The sequence below is a fragment of the Mercenaria mercenaria genome, chromosome 5 (genome assembly GCF_021730395.1).
Source record: "Mercenaria mercenaria strain notata chromosome 5, MADL_Memer_1, whole genome shotgun sequence".
In the NCBI taxonomy this organism is placed as follows: Eukaryota; Metazoa; Mollusca; class Bivalvia; order Venerida; family Veneridae; genus Mercenaria; species Mercenaria mercenaria.
The window spans coordinates 65,492,324-65,512,168 of record NC_069365.1 but is presented as its reverse complement, the minus strand read 5'-3'; the positions used below and the strand labels follow the sequence as shown (position 1 = coordinate 65,512,168).

Below are 19,845 nucleotides of genomic sequence, written 5' to 3'. Positions count from 1 at the left end.
AATACCTACTTTCGCTTTAATTCAGTTACCCAGAAGCTTCGATACAAACATGAAAGTATATGATGTAGCTTAAAATCATTCGCAGACATTTCTCTTGATAATCAAGCATCATATCTGGCATCAAATGGCCTTTACCAGGCAGGAAAATGACACTACATAATAATATGGGCTACATTCCAGTGGACCACGGAGATATATCCGGCGAATTACTTCCTTCGTAGCTGTAAACTGTTTTCTTTATGAACGATCTAACAGAGAAATTAACAACACTGCTCATTTTAAAGTTTAGTCATACAGTAAAACACTTATTGTATGATAATATCGTCCACTGTGAATATTACCTTAGTCACGTATTTACCACAACATCATACAATAACAGTTTTATAAACTTATGTTAAAGTTTGCAATTTGTACCAGTACATTGACAACTTCCTTCCATTACCTATTAATTCAAATTTTATGAAAAGATACTATGAAAACCTTCAGTAAGTTTATAAATAATATCGCAAAATGCGCAGAAAAAAATGTCACCAATGCCTTTGATAGCATATCACGTTATCAGGACGATAAATTAAACATGGGTAATTCGTATTTCGATGTTAAGGTGTCATATAGTCTGAGTAAAAGTAAATCTAACAACGCGGATACTATTGTTCAGTTTTAGATACACAGGTGTCAGTTAATAATGATTTTATACGTACGAAAATATTTGACAAGAGCTATGGCTAACTTTGGAGTTTGTAAGCTTTTCCTCCTCTTGATGAAGATGTATCTCGTGCTACATCTTATGAGGTTATGGGAAAAAAGGGACTCTTTAAATCCCCCTCAAGGGATGGACTTGTTTAATAACTGTCCTCTAAGGATCTATCCTGCTTCGTCTTCCTTTGGTGGTGTTTGTCTCAGTGCTCGTGGCTTTACCGGCTTCTGTTAATCCACTGAGTACGCAGGTTTGTTGTTCTTGTAGGTTTTTATTTATATTTCTTTATATGAGCATATCTGTGTTTTACAATGTGTTTCTGTGACAACTGTTACGTGCGTCACCTGACGGGGGAGTAGTTTCAATTACACTGTTTTGTAACGAAGGAGCAAGGTGTGGTTACTTAAAGAGTAAAATTTGGACACAATTTAAATTCCCAGCGGCCTTTTGCCACTGACATTTTCAACCTTCATATATGTTTGTGTCTATTTGTCACGTCTATGCTTTTATTACTGCATTCATTACATGTGCTCAGCAAATCTACACAAGTATACATTTACACACACACATTTCCTTGTGGAGTGTGGTATGGGCGGCTGCATTTTTTAATGTAGCTTTTACTGTTGTTTATTATACAAACCGATAGTTACTCAAACTCGTTCAATATATCATTTTTATTAAAACCTGTGTTACTATCGAAATTTTCATGGAAAATATCATGATTAAAAAAGTCTTATTAGAACACTCTATATGTCAAACATATGTAATATAAGTAACAAATTAAGAAATTTAGAAAAATAGTTCATTGAGTTATTCATAACTCCAACGTATCTTTCAAAAATATGTAGGCTGCATGTTAAACGTCTGTGGTAATTTCTTCTTTATCCAATACCGTTGTGTTTTCAGTATCCAACACAGTAGTGTTTTCAATGTCATTTCCTTTATCCGCTTCTGTAGTGTTTTCAATGTCAACTTTCTCAACATGCACCTTTCTACGGATGACTGGATTGCATGTTTGTTGACATTGTCGTGAGTAATCATGTGATCCGCAAAATTCAGCATCACAGAACACGTGTATTCCTTCATGGTTGCTCGTGTACTCGAAATCTTCGAAAACAAATTTGGTCTCATGGGCGGACTGTGTTATAATATGAGTGTTTGAATCAACTTCACAGCTGAAAATATAGTGGGGAAACTGTTATATATATTTTTGCTCACTTTCACGCAATATATAATTTGGTTGAGTTTAGAGTATGCAGTCAGTTCCATATTTTCAGATGAAGGTCTCTCTGACTGGCAGGCTGCATAGTTCAAATATATCAAGGAGTCCTGGCTAAAAGTAAATTCAAATTGTTAATGATATTGTCATACCCATTTAACATCTTAGTCAGCGTCGGCTTGTCTAAATGATTCATTAACCTAACCATTGTCACTGCTAATTTTTGTGAATAAACCACTGATTTCTTTTTAAACATCTGGCAATATGTATGTGAACGACTTCTAATTTTCAATGAAAGTTTGATAGAACAGAGAGAGGTCCAAGTAGAATGTGACTGTGCAATTGAAGTATGAAACATAACGTGAAATGCATAGTTTTACATTTTTATAACTGATTTTGTATGAAAATTTGTTACCTTCTTATAATATTCATGGATTCGCTACTAACTTGTCGCGACAAAATCTGCTTTGGAGGCAGAATGACTTTGGATACAGTGTCTTCGGACAGTAAACACGACTTCCGTTTAGAAGTCTTTTGTTAAAGTTGTGCGGAATATTCATTTTTAATAAGTCTCATTTTAATGCACCTGATTTAAAATCAGGGAAAGAAAGCAACGAAGTGATAACAATCAAGCTTACCCATTTCTGATTAGGAAGAACTTCATATGGTCCGGAGAGTACCGTGATGGTTTTGTGTAACATGTATGAACGCGCATTTTAACTGTCCAGTCCGGTGTAGTAGTAAATACCTTCACATACACTTTATCCCCGACGGATACTTGAAGAGGGTAACCATAGATTTGTCTAAGAAAGTTAGGATCCGAGTAAAAGGACATGTTGACCGAAAAATGACTGCTACCTGTAACCTGAGGCTCAGTAAGATGATTAGGGTCGTGGTGAATGTGAGCTAAATAAAATTAAAAAGAATCGGTTACACTTTGATGTTTTATAAAACAAAATATTGCACGTTGGAATTAGATTATACGAACAATGTGTCTTTAAACCAGTGATTGCAAAAACTCAAGAAGTGCTTTAACGCAAATATGCACCAAGATAATAAATTTCAACTTAATTACATTTCCTTATGTATTAATAAACAATACATTTGTATCACGGACATGTCTGTTCTACTTCTTTACATTAGTCCTAAACATACCATACATAACTATGACAAGAATATCCGACTGTTACATATAATGTTTTCATATTTTTGAATACCCTACTACCTGAAGATGTTTCGTTCCTCTGTACATCACATTCAATACCAACTGTCCAGTTATAATGGCGGATTATAAACTGATAGTTTGGATCACGCTCTGCATACACCAACTCGTTGCTATACACCAACACATTGTTCCGTACCTATTGAGAATAGATTTTTGCTTTCTACACAAATACACGTAAGATTATACTACAATTTTCTAGCTGAAGGACTGACTGCTACAGCTCAAAATGAGTATGAAAGCCAAGGCGTCTCAATACACAGAAGTAACATTTTTAACGTAGTCATTATTTTGATGACAACACATTGACATAGGTAGCTATAATTACGTGAAGAATATCAGATAAATCAATGTCTGATGTAATTTCATTTATTTATTTATTTATGTAATAATTACTCTATGAAATAAAAAACGCGGATTTTGACAGGTCGTTTTAACTTGTGACTAAATAAATAAACTGATCTTTTTTTAAAGATGGAATTTCAATCAAATTTTGTTAGAAACGTAGTTGTAGTGAAATAAAGGTGTTAAAATGAAAATATAGATTTGATGACTATTTTGCTTGACTGACGCAAGAATCTCTTTTGTTTTAAGTATTTGCCAATATTCAAGTTATTTTACTTTATCAGTCTGAGAGCTGAAAATGATTTATAATCCATTTTATATATCCAGCTAACATCAGTGAAATATCTAATTAGATTTTTATGTATAAACGAATAATGATTATCCGTCGTCAATGTAAACCCTAGGTGTCCGTCAGGGCATTACCCCAGACATGTGAAAAATGCCTGTAAACAACTGGTCACAGAGACCTCATGTGAACAGTAATGTTTTCATTCTCATATATACCCCTACTGACTGGTGCCAACAGCCATAGGCAGTGACCGCACAATAATTGATTAAGAAACCTATTGTAAAGTTCAATGGCCATATTGCATTTTAGTCACTGATAAAAACTTCAATAAAGGCATTAGCCCACTAAACAGCTGTTCTACTCTTTTATATAATACTGAATCAATTGCTGTATCTGCAGTGCACATCATAATCTATTTTCAAATTCTGTAACTTACAATTCTTGAACTGAATAAAAAAATCATGGATCACGTTTGAAACAAGATAATAAACACACTATACAATCAGCTAAATGTAGCGTATAACAACATGTCAAATTTTGGTCGTAGTACTATTTTCTAGCAGTTTTCCGTATTTTTCCCTGCTTTATCTTTTTTTCAACACTGATCTGAAAACTACATGCTTTAACTGTTAAGTATTTCCAATGTCGCCTCTCACTGCTATAAATTAGCAATATTTAGGCTGGGCGAATTATTCTTTAAAAAAAACCCCAAAACATGCCGTATAATTAGCTGATGTAACTTTTCGATACAATACACTCTTTGGCGATGCAAAAACTGTAGGTGCATGTGTATCTTGCTCTGTAGACTTTCAATTCCAATAAGTAATAACTTATTTCAGTAAGTAATAACTTTTTTTGGTTACAAAATATACCAAAATGATTTATTGTATCCTTAGAAAAATGCCAAATAATTTCAATTACTCACTGTTTCCGACGTTAAGCATTCTCTCAGTCCTTGATGGAACGTCACACTGTTCCAGCTTTGACTGCCAGTACATGTATTTTCCCCAAGGTATATATCAGACGCCTTTGCATCTGGATATAGCTCTCTAAGTAGGTACATATTAATTCTTATATCCCAGCCATTTTCATCACAGTTGACATGTATAATGTCGTCCATGCTCGGCACTAAATTGTTTTTGAATAATATTATTCACATTAATTTCAAAATTGATTAATCTTTACAACACAACACATATTGTTTACTATATAGTTCATTAAGGTCTTATTTTTTAAAATCTTATGCAAAAGGTATAAATATGTGTGGTATGACCAAAAATAGATTAAAATTCAAAAGTGACGTACTAAGTATAAGTGTGATTGTAGATCGCTCACCTGAGACTGATACAAAGCTAGATTAAACAATTTTGGTGGAGGATTATATTGAACACTGCTGTGAAATTACCTGATGCTTATCAAGCTTTTGCAAGGCTTCCTAATACAGAGAAAACTAATCCGGCCTCTGATGTCTATTTTTTTAATTAAGGAATTTAGTAGATGGTCATCTAAAGACCGAATGATAATATTTTGAATCTGAACCAGTAGTTTCCTAGAAGATGAATTATTTTTACAGCTTTCCATATAACCATATAGAGAAAAAAATATAATTGAAAAATTCGCTGCTTTGATATTGCTGGCCAGACTTCAACGTTCACAGAAATATTTCTAAGGTAGATCTTCTTTAACTCTTACCCTGCTGCGTGTCTAAAATTGACTGGTCCGTTATTCAATTCAATTTGGGTAATACCATTAATTATTCGAAGAGGGGTTCACTGAACATTCCTTAACTGAATAGCAAACAGACCTGGCCATGATCAGCCTGCATGGATATGCAGACTGATCTTGGTCTGCACTGGTCGCAAAGGCAGAAACACTTGCCGCTAGCAGGCTAAAGGTTTTTTAAAAAAACAAAGCCACCGTTTCTGGGACATTATTTTGAAATCAGACCAGCGATTTCGGAGGGGAAGATTTTTCTCTTGGTTGCCTGTTGCCATAGCAAAAAGAATTCTGCGTGGAAGATCTATAGTTGGAGGAATAAAAAATGGGACTTCCACTGGAGCACTTGTTTAAACTGACTTTGTTTAGGAGATGTTATGCTTTATGTCCAAAAAATCAAAGACATTAGTTTGGTATATTCAAAAACACAGTGGTACTTATACATGCTCTGGTGTGCTTTAATAGCAGACGGCCTCAAATTGTCAACGTCTTTAATCAAGGTTTATGTTTTTGTCATTTTATGACAGGTCAAAACGTTTTCGTGTTTAGACCTAGGCCAAGTAATTTTGTGTTTTTGCTTCTCTGCCTCGCACTCTCGATCCGACAATATATGTATTTAGATATAATTTAAACATTAACAAGACAAAATTCTATCAATAAATGAGCTATACCCACCTTTGATTTCCTGTATCGATTGTAAATGTGTTTATTCAGAACTTAAAAAGGAAGAAATATCTTACATATGAACCAAACAAGATTTTACGTGTAAAAATATGAACCAGCAATCCAGTGGAATACCACGCACAGGCATATCATTGTGATTTACTGGCTTTCCCGCGCGTTCTTTTCAATAGACGATAAGGCGAATTTTCATTGGTCCAGGGAGACATGCTTAATTTGCAGATTCAGTGAAAACAAACGGCGGCACTTTCAATGTTGCTCACGAACCTGCACTGTAGACCATACTTTATTAATTGATAGACGGACCTTTAACTAGTCATGAAGATATAATTATCGATATTGAAATAGGACTGAACATGAAAGTAGCATATTCTATGTTTATAACAAAAATAGGCAGTTACATAATAAACAAGAGGATCATTATGACCCTGGATCGCTCACCTGAGTAATATGAGCTACATGTTTCAAATGTCAAACTGATGATAAAATATTAAGAAAGTCAGTAGGTCACATTCATGGTCAATGAAATTCAAATTTACGATTTGTGTGCAAAACTGTGTATGTCATAAAAATTTCAAGGCTGTATCTTAAAAAAACAAGAAAGTAGGTCAGTAGGTCAAGGTCACAGTCAAGTGACATCATATTACTTGGGGTCATCAGGTAATTACAATTAAACAGTCTTGGAAATAGGATCAGATGATTTTTTAAGTATTTTTCCCATATAACTCACATAATAACTAAGTGACCCCAGGGCGGGGCCTCTTTTAACCCCAGGGTTATAATTTGAACAATTTGGTAGAGGACTACTAGAAAATGCATCATAACAAATATCAAAAGCCTAGATCGTATGGGTTCAGACAAGAAGATTTTTAAAGCTTTTTCCTATATAAGTCTATATAAAACTTGGGACCCCCAGGGCAGGGCCTCTTTTCACCCAAGGGGTAAAATTTGAACAATTTTGGTTGAGAACCATAAGACAATGCTACAAACCAAATATCAAAGGTCTAGGTATTGTGGTTTCAGACAAGAAGATTTTTAAACTTTTTTCCTATATAAGTCTATGTAAAACTTGGGACCCCCGGGGCGGGGCCACATTTGACCCTAGGGAGATAATTTGAACAATCTTGGTAGAGGACCACTCGATGATGCTACATACCAAATATCAAAGCCCTATGCAATGTGGTTTTGTACAAGAAGATTTTCAAAGTTTTTCCTATATAAGTCTATATAAACCGTGTGACCCCCGGGGCGGGGCCATATTTGACCCTAGGGGGATAATTTGAAAATTTTTACTAGAGGACCACTAGATGATGCTACATACCAAATATCAACGCCCTCGGCCATGTGGTTTTGTACAAGAAGATTTTCAAAGTTTTCCCTATATAAGTCTATATAAACCATGTGACCCCGGGGCGTGGCCATATTTGACCCTAGGGGGTAATTTAAACAATTGGTAGAGGACCACTAGATGATGCTACACACCAGATATCAAAGCCCTAGGCCCTGTGGTTTTAGACAAGAAGATTTTTTAAGTTTTTCCTTTCGGTTTCCATGGCAACCAGAGTTCTTCATGGAATTCAATTCTTTGAACAATTTTGAAAGGGGGGCACCCAAGGATCATTCCCGAGAAGATTGGTGTAATTCTGCTCAGTGGTGTTCAAGAAGAAGATTTTTTTTTAAAATTGTTGACGCACTACGCATGACGCACGACGGACGTCAAACGGTCACAATAGCTCACCTTGTCACTTCGTGACAGGTGAGCTAAAAAGGCATTATGACCCGTTGTGGACGACATACCACGGACGGGCGACAGACATTCAACAATCCAAAGGTGTTGTGGTTTCAGACAAGAAGATTTTTAAACGTTTTTCCTATATAAGTCTATGTAAAACGTGGGACCCCTGGGGCGGGGCCACATTTGACCCTAGGGAGATAATTTGAACAATCTTGGTAGAGGACCACTATATGATGCTACATACCAAATATCAAAGCCCTAGGCCATGTGGTTTTGTACAAGAAGATTTTCAAAGTTTTTCCTATATAAGTCTATATAAACCGTGTGACCCCCGGGCGGGGCCATATTTGCCCCTAGGGGGATAATTTGAACAATCTTACTAGAGAACCACTAGATGGTGCTACATAGCAAATATCAACGCCCTCGGCCATGTAGTTTTGTACAAGAAGATTTTCAAAGTTTTTCCTATATAAGTCTATATAAACCATGTGGCCCCGGGCCGGGGCCATATTTGACCCTAGGGGGTAATTTGAACAATTTTGGTAGATGACCACTAGATGATGCTACACACCAGATATCAAAGCCCTAGGCCCTGTGGTTTTGTGGATTTTTTAAGTTTTTCCTTTCGGTTTTCTTGGCAACCAGAGTTCTACATGGAATTCAATTCTTTGAACAATTTTGAAAGGGGGGCACCCAAGGATCATTCCTGTGAAGATTGGTGTAATTCTGCTCAGTGGTGTTCAAGAAGAAGATGTTTTTTAGAAATTGTTGACGCACTACGCATGACGGACATCAAGCGGTCACAATAAAAAGGCATTATGGCCCGTTGTGGACGACATACCACGGACGGGCGACAGATATTCAACAATCCAAAAAGCTCAACATGAGCACTTGTACGCATAGGAGGGAATTATACTTATATACTTGGTATAATGTCCAGACATTTTGAACCAGGCCAGTATGCACATTGGATTCGTCTTGTGTTCCCGAAGCAAATGAACCTTACTAAAGTCTTCTAATATTGATTCACAATTGATACGACGTTTTAACTTCGTTTTGTAGCTTAACTGTTTCTCACCTGGTGCTTGTGTTGTTCTGTAATAGTATCGTGTTGTATGCAGCCACCAAGGATAAATTGTTGTTGTGTCTACAATGATAAAGATTTGCAGACTTTATTAACAAGCCTTTAAAACTGGTTAAAGTTATTAATAGTGACAGTTAAATTTATCATATACAATAGCTGTTATTACATAAAATATTAATAGGTTTTCTTCTCTATCTACGGTAATATCTGGAAATTAAAATTTCCTCAAAGAACCCGAGTGAAATACACGCTACAACAGCTAACATATCTTTATAAGAGCTGATGGTTAACCTTAGTTTAAATGACTAGAATATATTTGAGTTACATGTACTTTTTTACTTTCAGTTTGAAAAAGATGTTTCTAGTTTGTTTTTGCACCATGTTGACTGATGGCAAAAAGCAATATATGGTATTACATAAATACAATGTATTAATAGGTATGTAAATGACAAAAAGCAATTAATTAACATACAGTAAGTGTTGCAGTCTACTCCAACATCTTCACCATGTCCACAGTTATGACTGTACCAAGGTCTTGAAGAGCACTGGGATAGACCCCATTCATATCCAGTACAGTCAAGATCATCTATGGTAATAGGTCCAGTTCCACCACCGAAATGAGCAGAGGAGTATACCCTTATATAGCTAAATCATACAATAAATCACCAATATTCAAATACTTTTGATTTTAAACTTAACAATGGTACCGTTCATAGTTACCTTACGGGTGCACATGAAAGGTCATTCTAAATCCTACTTCTTTTACAGAGTTTAGACAATGCAAAGTTATCACTGCATACCCAGCTAGTTTTATTGGAACAAGGTGCTATATATTTGAGATATCTACAGTCGTTGTGTTTGTCTAACCTCTTGGGAAATTTAGTAGAATTTGGAAATGTCAATAAAACAACTTCCGTTTTGTTTTGAATATGATTTCATACGTTTCGGTCGAATATTTTATTGTTAATTCGAAAAATGAACAGTTAGCTCGCGATTGTGCTTAAATGTAAAGGAATATATATAGGTAGAGGATATATGTTCCTCTTCGTGTAGATCAGAAAGAACCATGCAAAAGAATTCAATTTATCTAACAGAAACTATATCGCGTAAATACATGTAATGGCCAATAATGACTATAAGATTGTGTGGCTAAGATGTCGTTAACTCAGTTCAAATGTGGATAACTGCATTGGCTCTAACAGCTAGTTAATCCCTTCTTGTGTGTGCTGTGGTAACGCATTTTGTGAATATGGATGTTATGCTGATCAATATGATTTCACCAACACAAATGATGAACAGAGATGTTCTGGATTTTGCACACAGCTTATTTACAAACCTTTGTACTTTATTTGTTAAATTGTACCAAACATAACAGACACATGAGAGAGAGAGAGAGAGAGAGAGAGAGAGAGAGAGAGAGAGATTATATAACTTTTTTTTTGTGTTCTGATAAAAGATTTTCATATTTTGTTTTGCGAAAATGACATAACACCAGGTTAACAATTCGATTTCGAGCCTCATTTATCTAAGTATTTTATGAAATAAACATAATATAAAGTAAACATTTATTAATAGACTAAAATGAGAACTGCAAGAGTCTATACACTCATAAAAAAGCAAATATAACTATGAAACGTATTCAGTCTGTATAAGAGGATTAATGGATAATATAAATTTTTGATTTTCAAGATTTCCTCACCTTGTACCATAGTTTATGCCAAGAACTCTACATACAACTCTTGCATCGTTGCTATCGAAACTATCATCGCAAATGGTACCCCATTGCCCATTAAAGAACACTTCAACTCGCCCAGAATATCGATTATATCCATTTACTAGACGAATTGCTCCTTCTGGAAAAAGAGGTTAAATCTTGTTTGTTCATCTAGATCTGAATATACAGTCATGATCAGGCACTTCAGCTGGTTCCTGATTGAACTACTATTGACTTTTACCGCCTCAATAGCCTAGTGGTAGAGCGCCCGCTTCGAGTGGTGCGGGAGGTCGTGGGTTCGAATCTGGCCGCGTCATACCAAATACATAAAAAATGGTACTAGTAGCTTCCTCGCTCGGCGCTCAGTATTCAGAGGATAGTGCTAGGACTGGTCAGTGCAGTGTCAGTATAATGTGACTGGGTGGGATATCATGTCACGTGTCAACTGCGTGGTATTCCAGTGAGGTAGCACTATAAAGTTGGGCATTGTGCTCACTGATACAAGTAGACACCATCGTTTATATGACTGAAAAATTGTTGAAAAAAAAGTTAAACCCGAACACACACACGCGCGCGCACACACACACACAGACACTATTGACTTGTAATATAACAATGGTGAATAAAACATATTGATGCAAGTACCATTTATTAAATAGGCCTCAAGTTCATCAGGCAAAAAGGCTTCACGAACAAAATTCAAACGAAAATTGATAAAACAAACGTCATCATTAACTGTGAAAAATATTTAATATTTGCGTTTTAGTAGCAATTTAAAATTTCTCGTTCAATCTATAATGCTGTTGAAATATAAAATTCGTTCAAAACATAAAATGAATGCATTTGTGAAAAAGGTATTGTACCATACTTTCCACTGCTGATCACTCCATAAGCTTGTGTTGTGTACTGGCCATATCTGTATGCTAAAAAGTAAATATCTTATCTTTTTTTTTTACTCTAGAGTTAAAGGATATATACAAATAGGTAAAATTCTTAAACATTTGTCACAGAAAACTTTGAATGACTCAAAGAGTTTATTTCCGTCTAATGGACGGAATCGAAAAACTTAACTGAATCAATAACCGTCTCACAGCTGTTGTTCATGTATTGAAATCGTTACTAAACCGCAAGAGCATCAGCTGCGGGTGCCAACACTTGTCTATAAGTGCTCGACCTAAGATAATATGCAAGAAAAGAGTTATAGTTCTTGGCTCTACTTACTTACCCATTGATGAGGAAACTATGAATAAAGTTTCAACGTTATAGTGTTCAAGAAAAGTAAACCTAAACAAAAAGTAACAATTTTTCAAGTTAAAGAAGGCAATAATTCTGACAAAATGCTAGACAGAATTTTGGTTCTTGACCCACACTAATTAATAAGTGTACAAAGTTTCAAGGCTATATAGCTCTTGCAGTATTCAAGAAAAAGTGGACCTAAACTGAAATCTACACCCTGAACTTCCAGCTCTGACATGATTAAAGCGAAAGTTATGGTTCTCGGACAACTAATTCATCTAATGACAAAGAAGTCTTCAAATATTCAAACCTATTGTTCTTAAAGTAGAAAAGAAAGGTGAACCTTAACAAAACTTTAACCAAGAAATTCATTTTTGATAACTACAAATATGGATACATTTCTTACAAAATGCATAGGACAGTTATGTTCTTGGCCTACTTAGTTATCTAGTAATGCTTAGCAAGTGTGCAAAGTTTCAAAGTTATAGTTCATATAGTTTTTGAGAAAAAATGGATCCAAACAAAAATCTTAGCCGACGAAATCGCCGGCACCGACGCTCAAGTTTCAAAAACATTTTTCATTACCAGACAAGCTAATATTTCAATGAAAACAGGCCAATTATGTTCTTTTCAACTTTTAAGCAGCAAACAGTGAAGAAATACCAGGAGGCGAGCATTCAAAGATGATAATACTTTATATTAAACTTTGGCGTTGCTTGTGTTTTGCAGTTTTCTAGACAACATAATTATTCCAGTTATAAAGAATTCAATTTTCGCAGCTGACTATATCACTGGAGATAAAAGGTATGCTGTATTCGGCTCGAGTTGTCTTTGCTAGGCCTGGATCCAACGAGTGTGATCCTTTCAGGCAAAATTAACGAGAGTCGAATGCGTCATTGTATATCAAGGTACTGTTTCTATGACTCAATGGTTTGACGCATGGAAGATTGAAACGTAGTCATAACGCCATTGCTGATAATAATCTACCGTATCTGACGGGAGCTGAATACAGGTTTTGAATTTGTTAGTTTAATACATGCGGTATTTCAGGGTATATATTGACTTTTTTTTAATATTCATGGAAGTTTTGAATTAGCGATTCGATTTGACCGCAAACATTAGTCAAAATTAAACAATCTCAAATGTAACACAGTCTCCTGAATTATTTATTATACGTACCATAACAGTCTACACCTACATCTCTGCTATGGTCACATCCGTTTGATAGCCAGGTTTTAGATCTACAGTGAGACAGATGACGTTCATTCCCACTGCACTGAAGGTCTTCAATAACCACATTCCCTTCTCCTTCGCCAAAATGTGCTCCATAATAAGCAACTCCATAGCTACAAAAAGTTTTCTTCAAGTCAGTTAATATTATATTTTTAAGTTGTTATAGAAATTAAAAGAGATGCAATCAAAAAAGACTATTGAATTATAAAATGTCACAGAGTTTTATACCATATTATAAGTATACAGAGTTTGTTTGAATATTTATATTTTGACACATATATACTTCCAACGTCCCTGAATTGTTACGTAGATACCATCACACTCTTATTTAACGTTATTCTGTGATATCTACTGATTTCTCATGATCCTGTGATACACGTTTTTCAGGCCAATCGCTCATCCATCACGTCAATACAACATCGCATTGTATCGGAACTAACATTCGCATTTATCATCTTAGCTAGCATGTAGAAATTTCACGAAGTTTTCGTGAACTGCTCCTGAGGTTTTCTTACCTACTACCCCGATACAAGCCAAGGCTACGACAAATGACCTGCACATCGTTGTGGTCAAAATTTGAGTCACAGATTGTTCCCCACTGTCCATGATAATATACCTCTACACGTCCAGATCGACCGTTTCCGTTAACCAGTCTCAGACTCGATTCTTGAGTAAAATATGACAAAAGTGTTAATGACTGCAAGGGAATATATATGCCAAAACGTAACCCCATTTTTCTTTTCAAAATAAACCAAATTATTACACAAACGATCAAAGCCGTGTTGTTGGTAATTTATTAAATTTGGCAGAATTTTAGATTCTATTTAACTACTCTAGAGATATGTTTGTCTATAGTATCTAATAATTATGATTGAATCTGAAAAAAAACTCTTTCAAGGTGCTGCTCTTCTGATTATCCTAGTTTGATCCAACTTTACACGACAGGCAAATAAATGCATCCCTTACTAAACATATATGATATCATTTGAAGTAATACAATGAAATTTCACTGTGGTATCATTTGTCAAATGAATTTTAGATAAACCCCTACCTGTTTGGGTGGTCGGGGTTGCGTCATAAAACGAATGTGTAACGTAACCATCTGGAAATAAAGCAATCCCTCGTAGAATATTTATTACAGCGGCAATATCTCATGAATAAACGTTGAATTTATTATTTAACTTAGTCATAATATGGCATCAAACAAATTAACTGGAAAGGTATGCCAGCTGAAATCGGAATTTAAACAGAAAAAAAAAATATATTAAAGAGACAGGTGCACTTTAGACCGAAACACGCCAGCAAAAATGATGAAAATTGAAATTGTTTTAATATCATATTTATGGTTACATCTTTGAGTTTTATTTACCAGCCTCCAGTCAATGCCGTCATGATAATGCGCCGAGTCCTTTTTTATGAAATCTGACCAATTTTAAATGCTTTTCTTTAAACATTCATATTGAAATCAAACATCAAATCCACGATAAGGTGTACGTTGAACATTCGATCTGGTTTTCACACAAAGAAATATGAGGAATATAATGTATACTTCAGTATGATTTTTTTTACTATTTCCACTTTTGAAAGGAATCAATTGTATTTCATACTTCTGTCAATGAAAAGGTAGTGACTGCAGACGTTATTGTCATAAGTCGGCCATAAATCCTTTAGTGAAAAAAATCTTTATAAGAAATGTATACATGGTATCAATGTATGAATTGTAATTTTCTCCTGAATGGCACAAGGTTTATGCTTAACATTTTCAACTCACAATCAGAATGCGTTTTGTGTTTACCCTGTTTGATGCTTTATAACTGAAAGTATGAAAATAAATAATACATTTACCACGGTTAATTGTAATGAAAACTTGATGTGTGTCCACAGGATACTGGAGCTTCCACTTCCTGTCACAGTACTTGGTTTCATGTCTCATTGTGAAATGTCTTTTAAAATACATGCAACACAAACTTTTAAGCACTTTACATGTATTTTTCACTGAGTGAATGCCCATTACTCTGGTCTGGCTGAGTGAAATCCAAAACAGAACACCATAACAGGTGCACCACTTCACATGGCATGCTCTATAACACCCCTCTAATGTTTTATGACTCATGTCAAATACTTTAAATTTTTGAGATACATGCGATACTAACTTTTATGCCCAAATTCACATTTTTGACTAAATCAAGGGCCATAACTCTGGTCTGATTGACAGAAATCCTAAACAAAAACCCAAGATGCATAAATTCACATGTTGAATAATAAGCCTATATTGTTTCATAATCCTACGTCAAATACTTTTTGAGCTACATGCGACACAAATTTTTAAACTCTTTTCAAGCATATGTCAAGGGCCATAAGGGCTGTATTAAATCCAAATTAAAACATAAGCTGCACAACTTTACATGCTGAATCTAGTAAAAATTATTACTCTGAGTTAAATACTTTTTGAGGTATGTCCGACACGAACTTGAACGGGCGGACACAAAAAAAAATATTGCGGGGAGGGGATAAAATGGCTTTTTTTATTATTATATTTATTTATTTTCTCCCGGTTGGATGCACTATGGTAAAACTGTGGTGTTTTTCCTTTAGGTGTCAATGATGCGTTTATTCTGCATCATTTACCAATAAACGATATAAAGTTTGATAGAAATATTCAAAATAAAATAGGTGTGCGTAACACCGTCACCATCTCGCTTGATGAGAATATATACAGGTGGAATAACATTACAAATGAGGCAGTTACAGCGTAGCTTGAAAATCAGAAAATATAAAAACTAAACAAAAAGGTTTTACTGCCTTTTAATTCATAAGTGAAGCATAATTTTATGATAACTATAATTAAACCCAATGTGTAAGTAATCACGTGACATTGGGTTTTATTGATTATATTAATGCAATCATCTATTTCCATCCTTATTATACGTTATACAATTTCTGATGTATCAGTGTCTCATAATGAACAATAATGAACAATACAGATATGTTTTTGGGGTTTTTTTTGTTGTTGTCTTTTTTTAATCTCTGGTAAATTTCACGAGAATGAAGCCTATTCCCGATAAATAATGTATGCGTGACTTACGTTACTTTGTTACGTTTTTGTCAGAGATTCAATTCATAACTTTAACATGTCCAAAACATTGAAGAATGATATTTATTTCACTTGGGTATTGATTACATTTTACTCGGACTTTATCATAGACTCCCTGTGTAAAATCTCAAACTTTTAACTGAAATAAAGGTATTAAATCAATATAATATTTCAATGAAACTTCAATGTTTTGTTGTTTGTAGCATCATCTGGGGCATGTGCAGTGAAAGATCTTAATTTGATTTCTAAAATAGTGTGATATTTATTTCTAAAGTCACTATATGTTCATTGTAAATATACTTCGTTATACCCAAGTGGAAACTGGCAGGTACTCGAAAATGCAGCTCTCTGATTGGTCAGTTAGAACCCCTAATGTACTGTGATGTCATGATAAAGTTATGAATTCAAGAACTCTACAGGAATTAATGTGCCTATTAGTTTTAATATGTTGATAAAAGCTATATATAGCGTTTAAAGGTACTTAAAAAATAATGGTGACTTCTTGGTACACTTTCTAATATTGCATTCCTTGATACGGCAACATGATGTTTTACCAACTGACGGTAATTTATGTAGGGAATTATAAATAGTGTGATAGATAGAGATGTACATGTATTCTACGTACTTGCATGGGCATTATACCTTGGCACCTTGGCATGTGGAAATGCACATACTCAACACTTTATGGCGATTCGGCAAATCGATGATCTAAGTTCATTATGATCATAAGTATCAGGCGATGACTTGCATAATACGGGCCTCAGTGCACTTTTTCAAACTACTCAGGATAATGCAACACATATAATTCAAATATATTACTGTAATCGCTGTAACATTCTACGCCAACATCGTCCGAGTGACTGCAGTAGTGGTACCTTCTATAAGTCGGGCACTCAGATAAATCATATTCGTAACCTCGGCAACGTAGGTAGTCGACCATTATATCCCCATGTCCACCTGGATACTGCCCATTTACCACACGTGGATATCCGCTAATAATAATGGAAAGATTAAAATTCATAAACAAAAACAAGGTTGTCGGTTGCTGTCGGTGGAAATAATGGATGCTCTTCGAAGGGGCTTTGAAAAATTAAATACAAGAAGAGAGTATTCAGGAGGTACTTAAAGTAGATTTACAATTCTTGTGTTACGCTCTTCCTCTCATTGATACATATCATTGTGACAAATTGTTTAATGGTTGAAAAAATAAACAGTTAAGTACAAAGAAGAGATATGATATTCAAAATTGAGTTGTAGTTATTGTGCTTTGTACTTTCTCTCTGTCATAACTGTCATAACGTAAAACTTATTTTCCGGTATATACGGAAACGTAATGTAATAACAGAATATTATTTCTTACACACCGGATTGGCGTTTCCGGTGTTTTTACCCATGCCGGCAAACCCCATCTGGCACCCCCTGCCAGATGACTCTCGTGCTGTTAATGACAACTAGATCTAGCGATTCATGCATTGAATATGTAACATACGAAAAAAACTTAGGTACCTTGATGGTTTCTCTCCGTTCCTTATAGTATATTTCTCGATTCAAAATACGTTATTTTACGGTAAGAACATACCGTTTGGCTACAAACGATAAAACTAAAGGGGAACTTTGTCATTGTGCGTCAGTGAAACGTCATGACGTCACTTCTGCATAATTTCCCGTGCTTTGTGTACATATCCTACTACAATAGAGAGTGCATTTCTAATAGCTTTATTTCTTTTCTTTTATTTATTTTTTTCCCTAAAATACGGTAGATATGTTAAAAACAAAATCTGTCAGAATAAAATGCTTATATGTATACGATATGCAAGAAAAATACCAATCATGTGTTTACGAATAGGATAGAAATATCCGTCCCTCGGCCACCTGCGCGTTGGCGGTAACTCAGCTAGCGTCGTTACCGCCCAATGCGCAGATGCCCTCGGGACGGATATTCTATCCGATTCGTAAACACATGACAGATATTATTATCATCTGTTATAATTACCATCTTTGTATATTCCGGATTTCAGCGAAATCTTTTCATTCCTCATTGAGTTATACTTCAATATGTATGAAATAGATCTATACAGATGCTGAAAATATATTGTCTTCGTATCAAATTTCATGAAAGACTCTGCATGTGGTAATATATACCTTTTGTATCCTAACATTCTACAGATGACACGGGCGTCGGCAGATCCAAAGTTGTAGTCACAAACTGTTTCCCAAGTATCAGTCACGTTAGAATAAACTTCAAGTCGACCGGCTTGGTTTGTGTAAGAACTGCTCTGAGAGTCCATTAATCTTACAGGGTCTGAAGTAAGACAAAATGTAAGTCCAACACAAAACGGCTATACTCCAAGAACGCTGCCGACCATATAGTACTTCACAGATCGCCGAGACGTCACGCATTAAACATCTGTTTATCTGGTGGGTGGCAAAACATGTATGGGATCGGAATTTTTTAATTTGAATAACTTTTTCGCTCATTTATCGATTTTCAAAATTTGAAAGGTTTTTAAATATTTACAATTTTCATATTTTCGTATTCAAATATCTTTTTTAAATGAATACCCGTTCTAAGTGACATTTATTTTTAATAGCGGCGAAGTGATGTTCAAAACTTTTAGAAAAACGCTGTAAGTTAAGTGTTCTTAATTAATCCATTTTATTTCGAAAATAATAATTAAAATTAATTAATAAATTGCTTGTTTTATAAGCTTTCCATTGATCCAAAATTATTTATATAATTTGTGTTTTAAGAAAAATTAGGCCGTTAGAAAAACATCACTTTTTACAAACGACATGACTTTCGGCGTCTGCCCACATGACCAATGTCTTATCAGTTCTAAAAATAGAAAATGCTATGGATTTGTATACAAACACGATCTCTCCTAATCGGAACCATCTAAAAATTAAAGAGATCTCTATGGTGGCATATTTCTGCCACGAGAAAGCTAGGTAGCTATCACGATAATGTGTTAACTTTCCAGGAAATTTGTGCATTTTTGTCTGAAAACAATTTCAGCAATAAATAATATTTTCGATATATTTTTAGTCATTTCCTGAAAATATTGTGACGCAAAATTTCGCGTTAATGCTTGGAACTGCCATGAACTGCTCGGTAACTATCATGATAATATTTTAAACTTTCCAGCAAAGCTGTGCATTTTTCTGAAAACATTATCGCAATAAAGTATTTTTTCTCGATATACCTTTTATTTCCAGGAAAATAAGGCTTTTTCGATAAACTTTTCAAAAAAGTTCGAAATATTAAGATAACTTCTGAAAGTATCGGGAAAGGTTATCTAGCTAGCTAATAAATGGCAGTTGTGGGCACTTACACAAAAGATATCGAGAAAATAATGTAAATTATCGCAATAATATTTCCAGGAAACCTTCCACTTTGAGATAATCTTTTCAGAAAACATGGCTTTATCAAGATAATTTTTTTGAAGTATCGTGATTCTCGTGACTGAAATATGCCACCATAGATCTCCATGCCTGGATGCTTCTGGCTAACTTTAGAGAAATTGCATCAAGCGGTTTGCTTGAAGCAAATTGTGAACACGGACATACGGAACGGACGGCG

General features: G+C 34.9%; 1 protein-coding gene across 1 annotated transcript in view; it reads right to left on the bottom strand.

The window, feature by feature from the left end:
• Nucleotides 1-1,356: 1,356 nt before the first annotated feature.
• LOC123558472 (deleted in malignant brain tumors 1 protein-like) overlaps nucleotides 1,357-19,845 on the bottom strand; it is a 43,894-nt gene continuing 25,405 nt past the window's right edge. The window contains exons 8-20 of the mRNA XM_053543776.1: nucleotides 18,408-18,567; nucleotides 17,085-17,257; nucleotides 14,223-14,273; nucleotides 13,687-13,837; nucleotides 13,118-13,284; nucleotides 11,566-11,625; nucleotides 10,688-10,841; nucleotides 9,461-9,633; nucleotides 8,983-9,051; nucleotides 4,698-4,900; nucleotides 3,142-3,277; nucleotides 2,555-2,822; nucleotides 1,357-1,872 (exon numbers count right to left, since the gene is read on the bottom strand). Coding sequence (XP_053399751.1) covers nucleotides 1,554-1,872; nucleotides 2,555-2,822; nucleotides 3,142-3,277; nucleotides 4,698-4,900; nucleotides 8,983-9,051; nucleotides 9,461-9,633; nucleotides 10,688-10,841; nucleotides 11,566-11,625; nucleotides 13,118-13,284; nucleotides 13,687-13,837; nucleotides 14,223-14,273; nucleotides 17,085-17,257; nucleotides 18,408-18,567 — 2,084 coding nt within the window. The 3' untranslated portion in view covers nucleotides 1,357-1,553. The remainder of the gene's footprint in view (nucleotides 1,873-2,554; nucleotides 2,823-3,141; nucleotides 3,278-4,697; nucleotides 4,901-8,982; nucleotides 9,052-9,460; nucleotides 9,634-10,687; nucleotides 10,842-11,565; nucleotides 11,626-13,117; nucleotides 13,285-13,686; nucleotides 13,838-14,222; nucleotides 14,274-17,084; nucleotides 17,258-18,407; nucleotides 18,568-19,845) is intronic.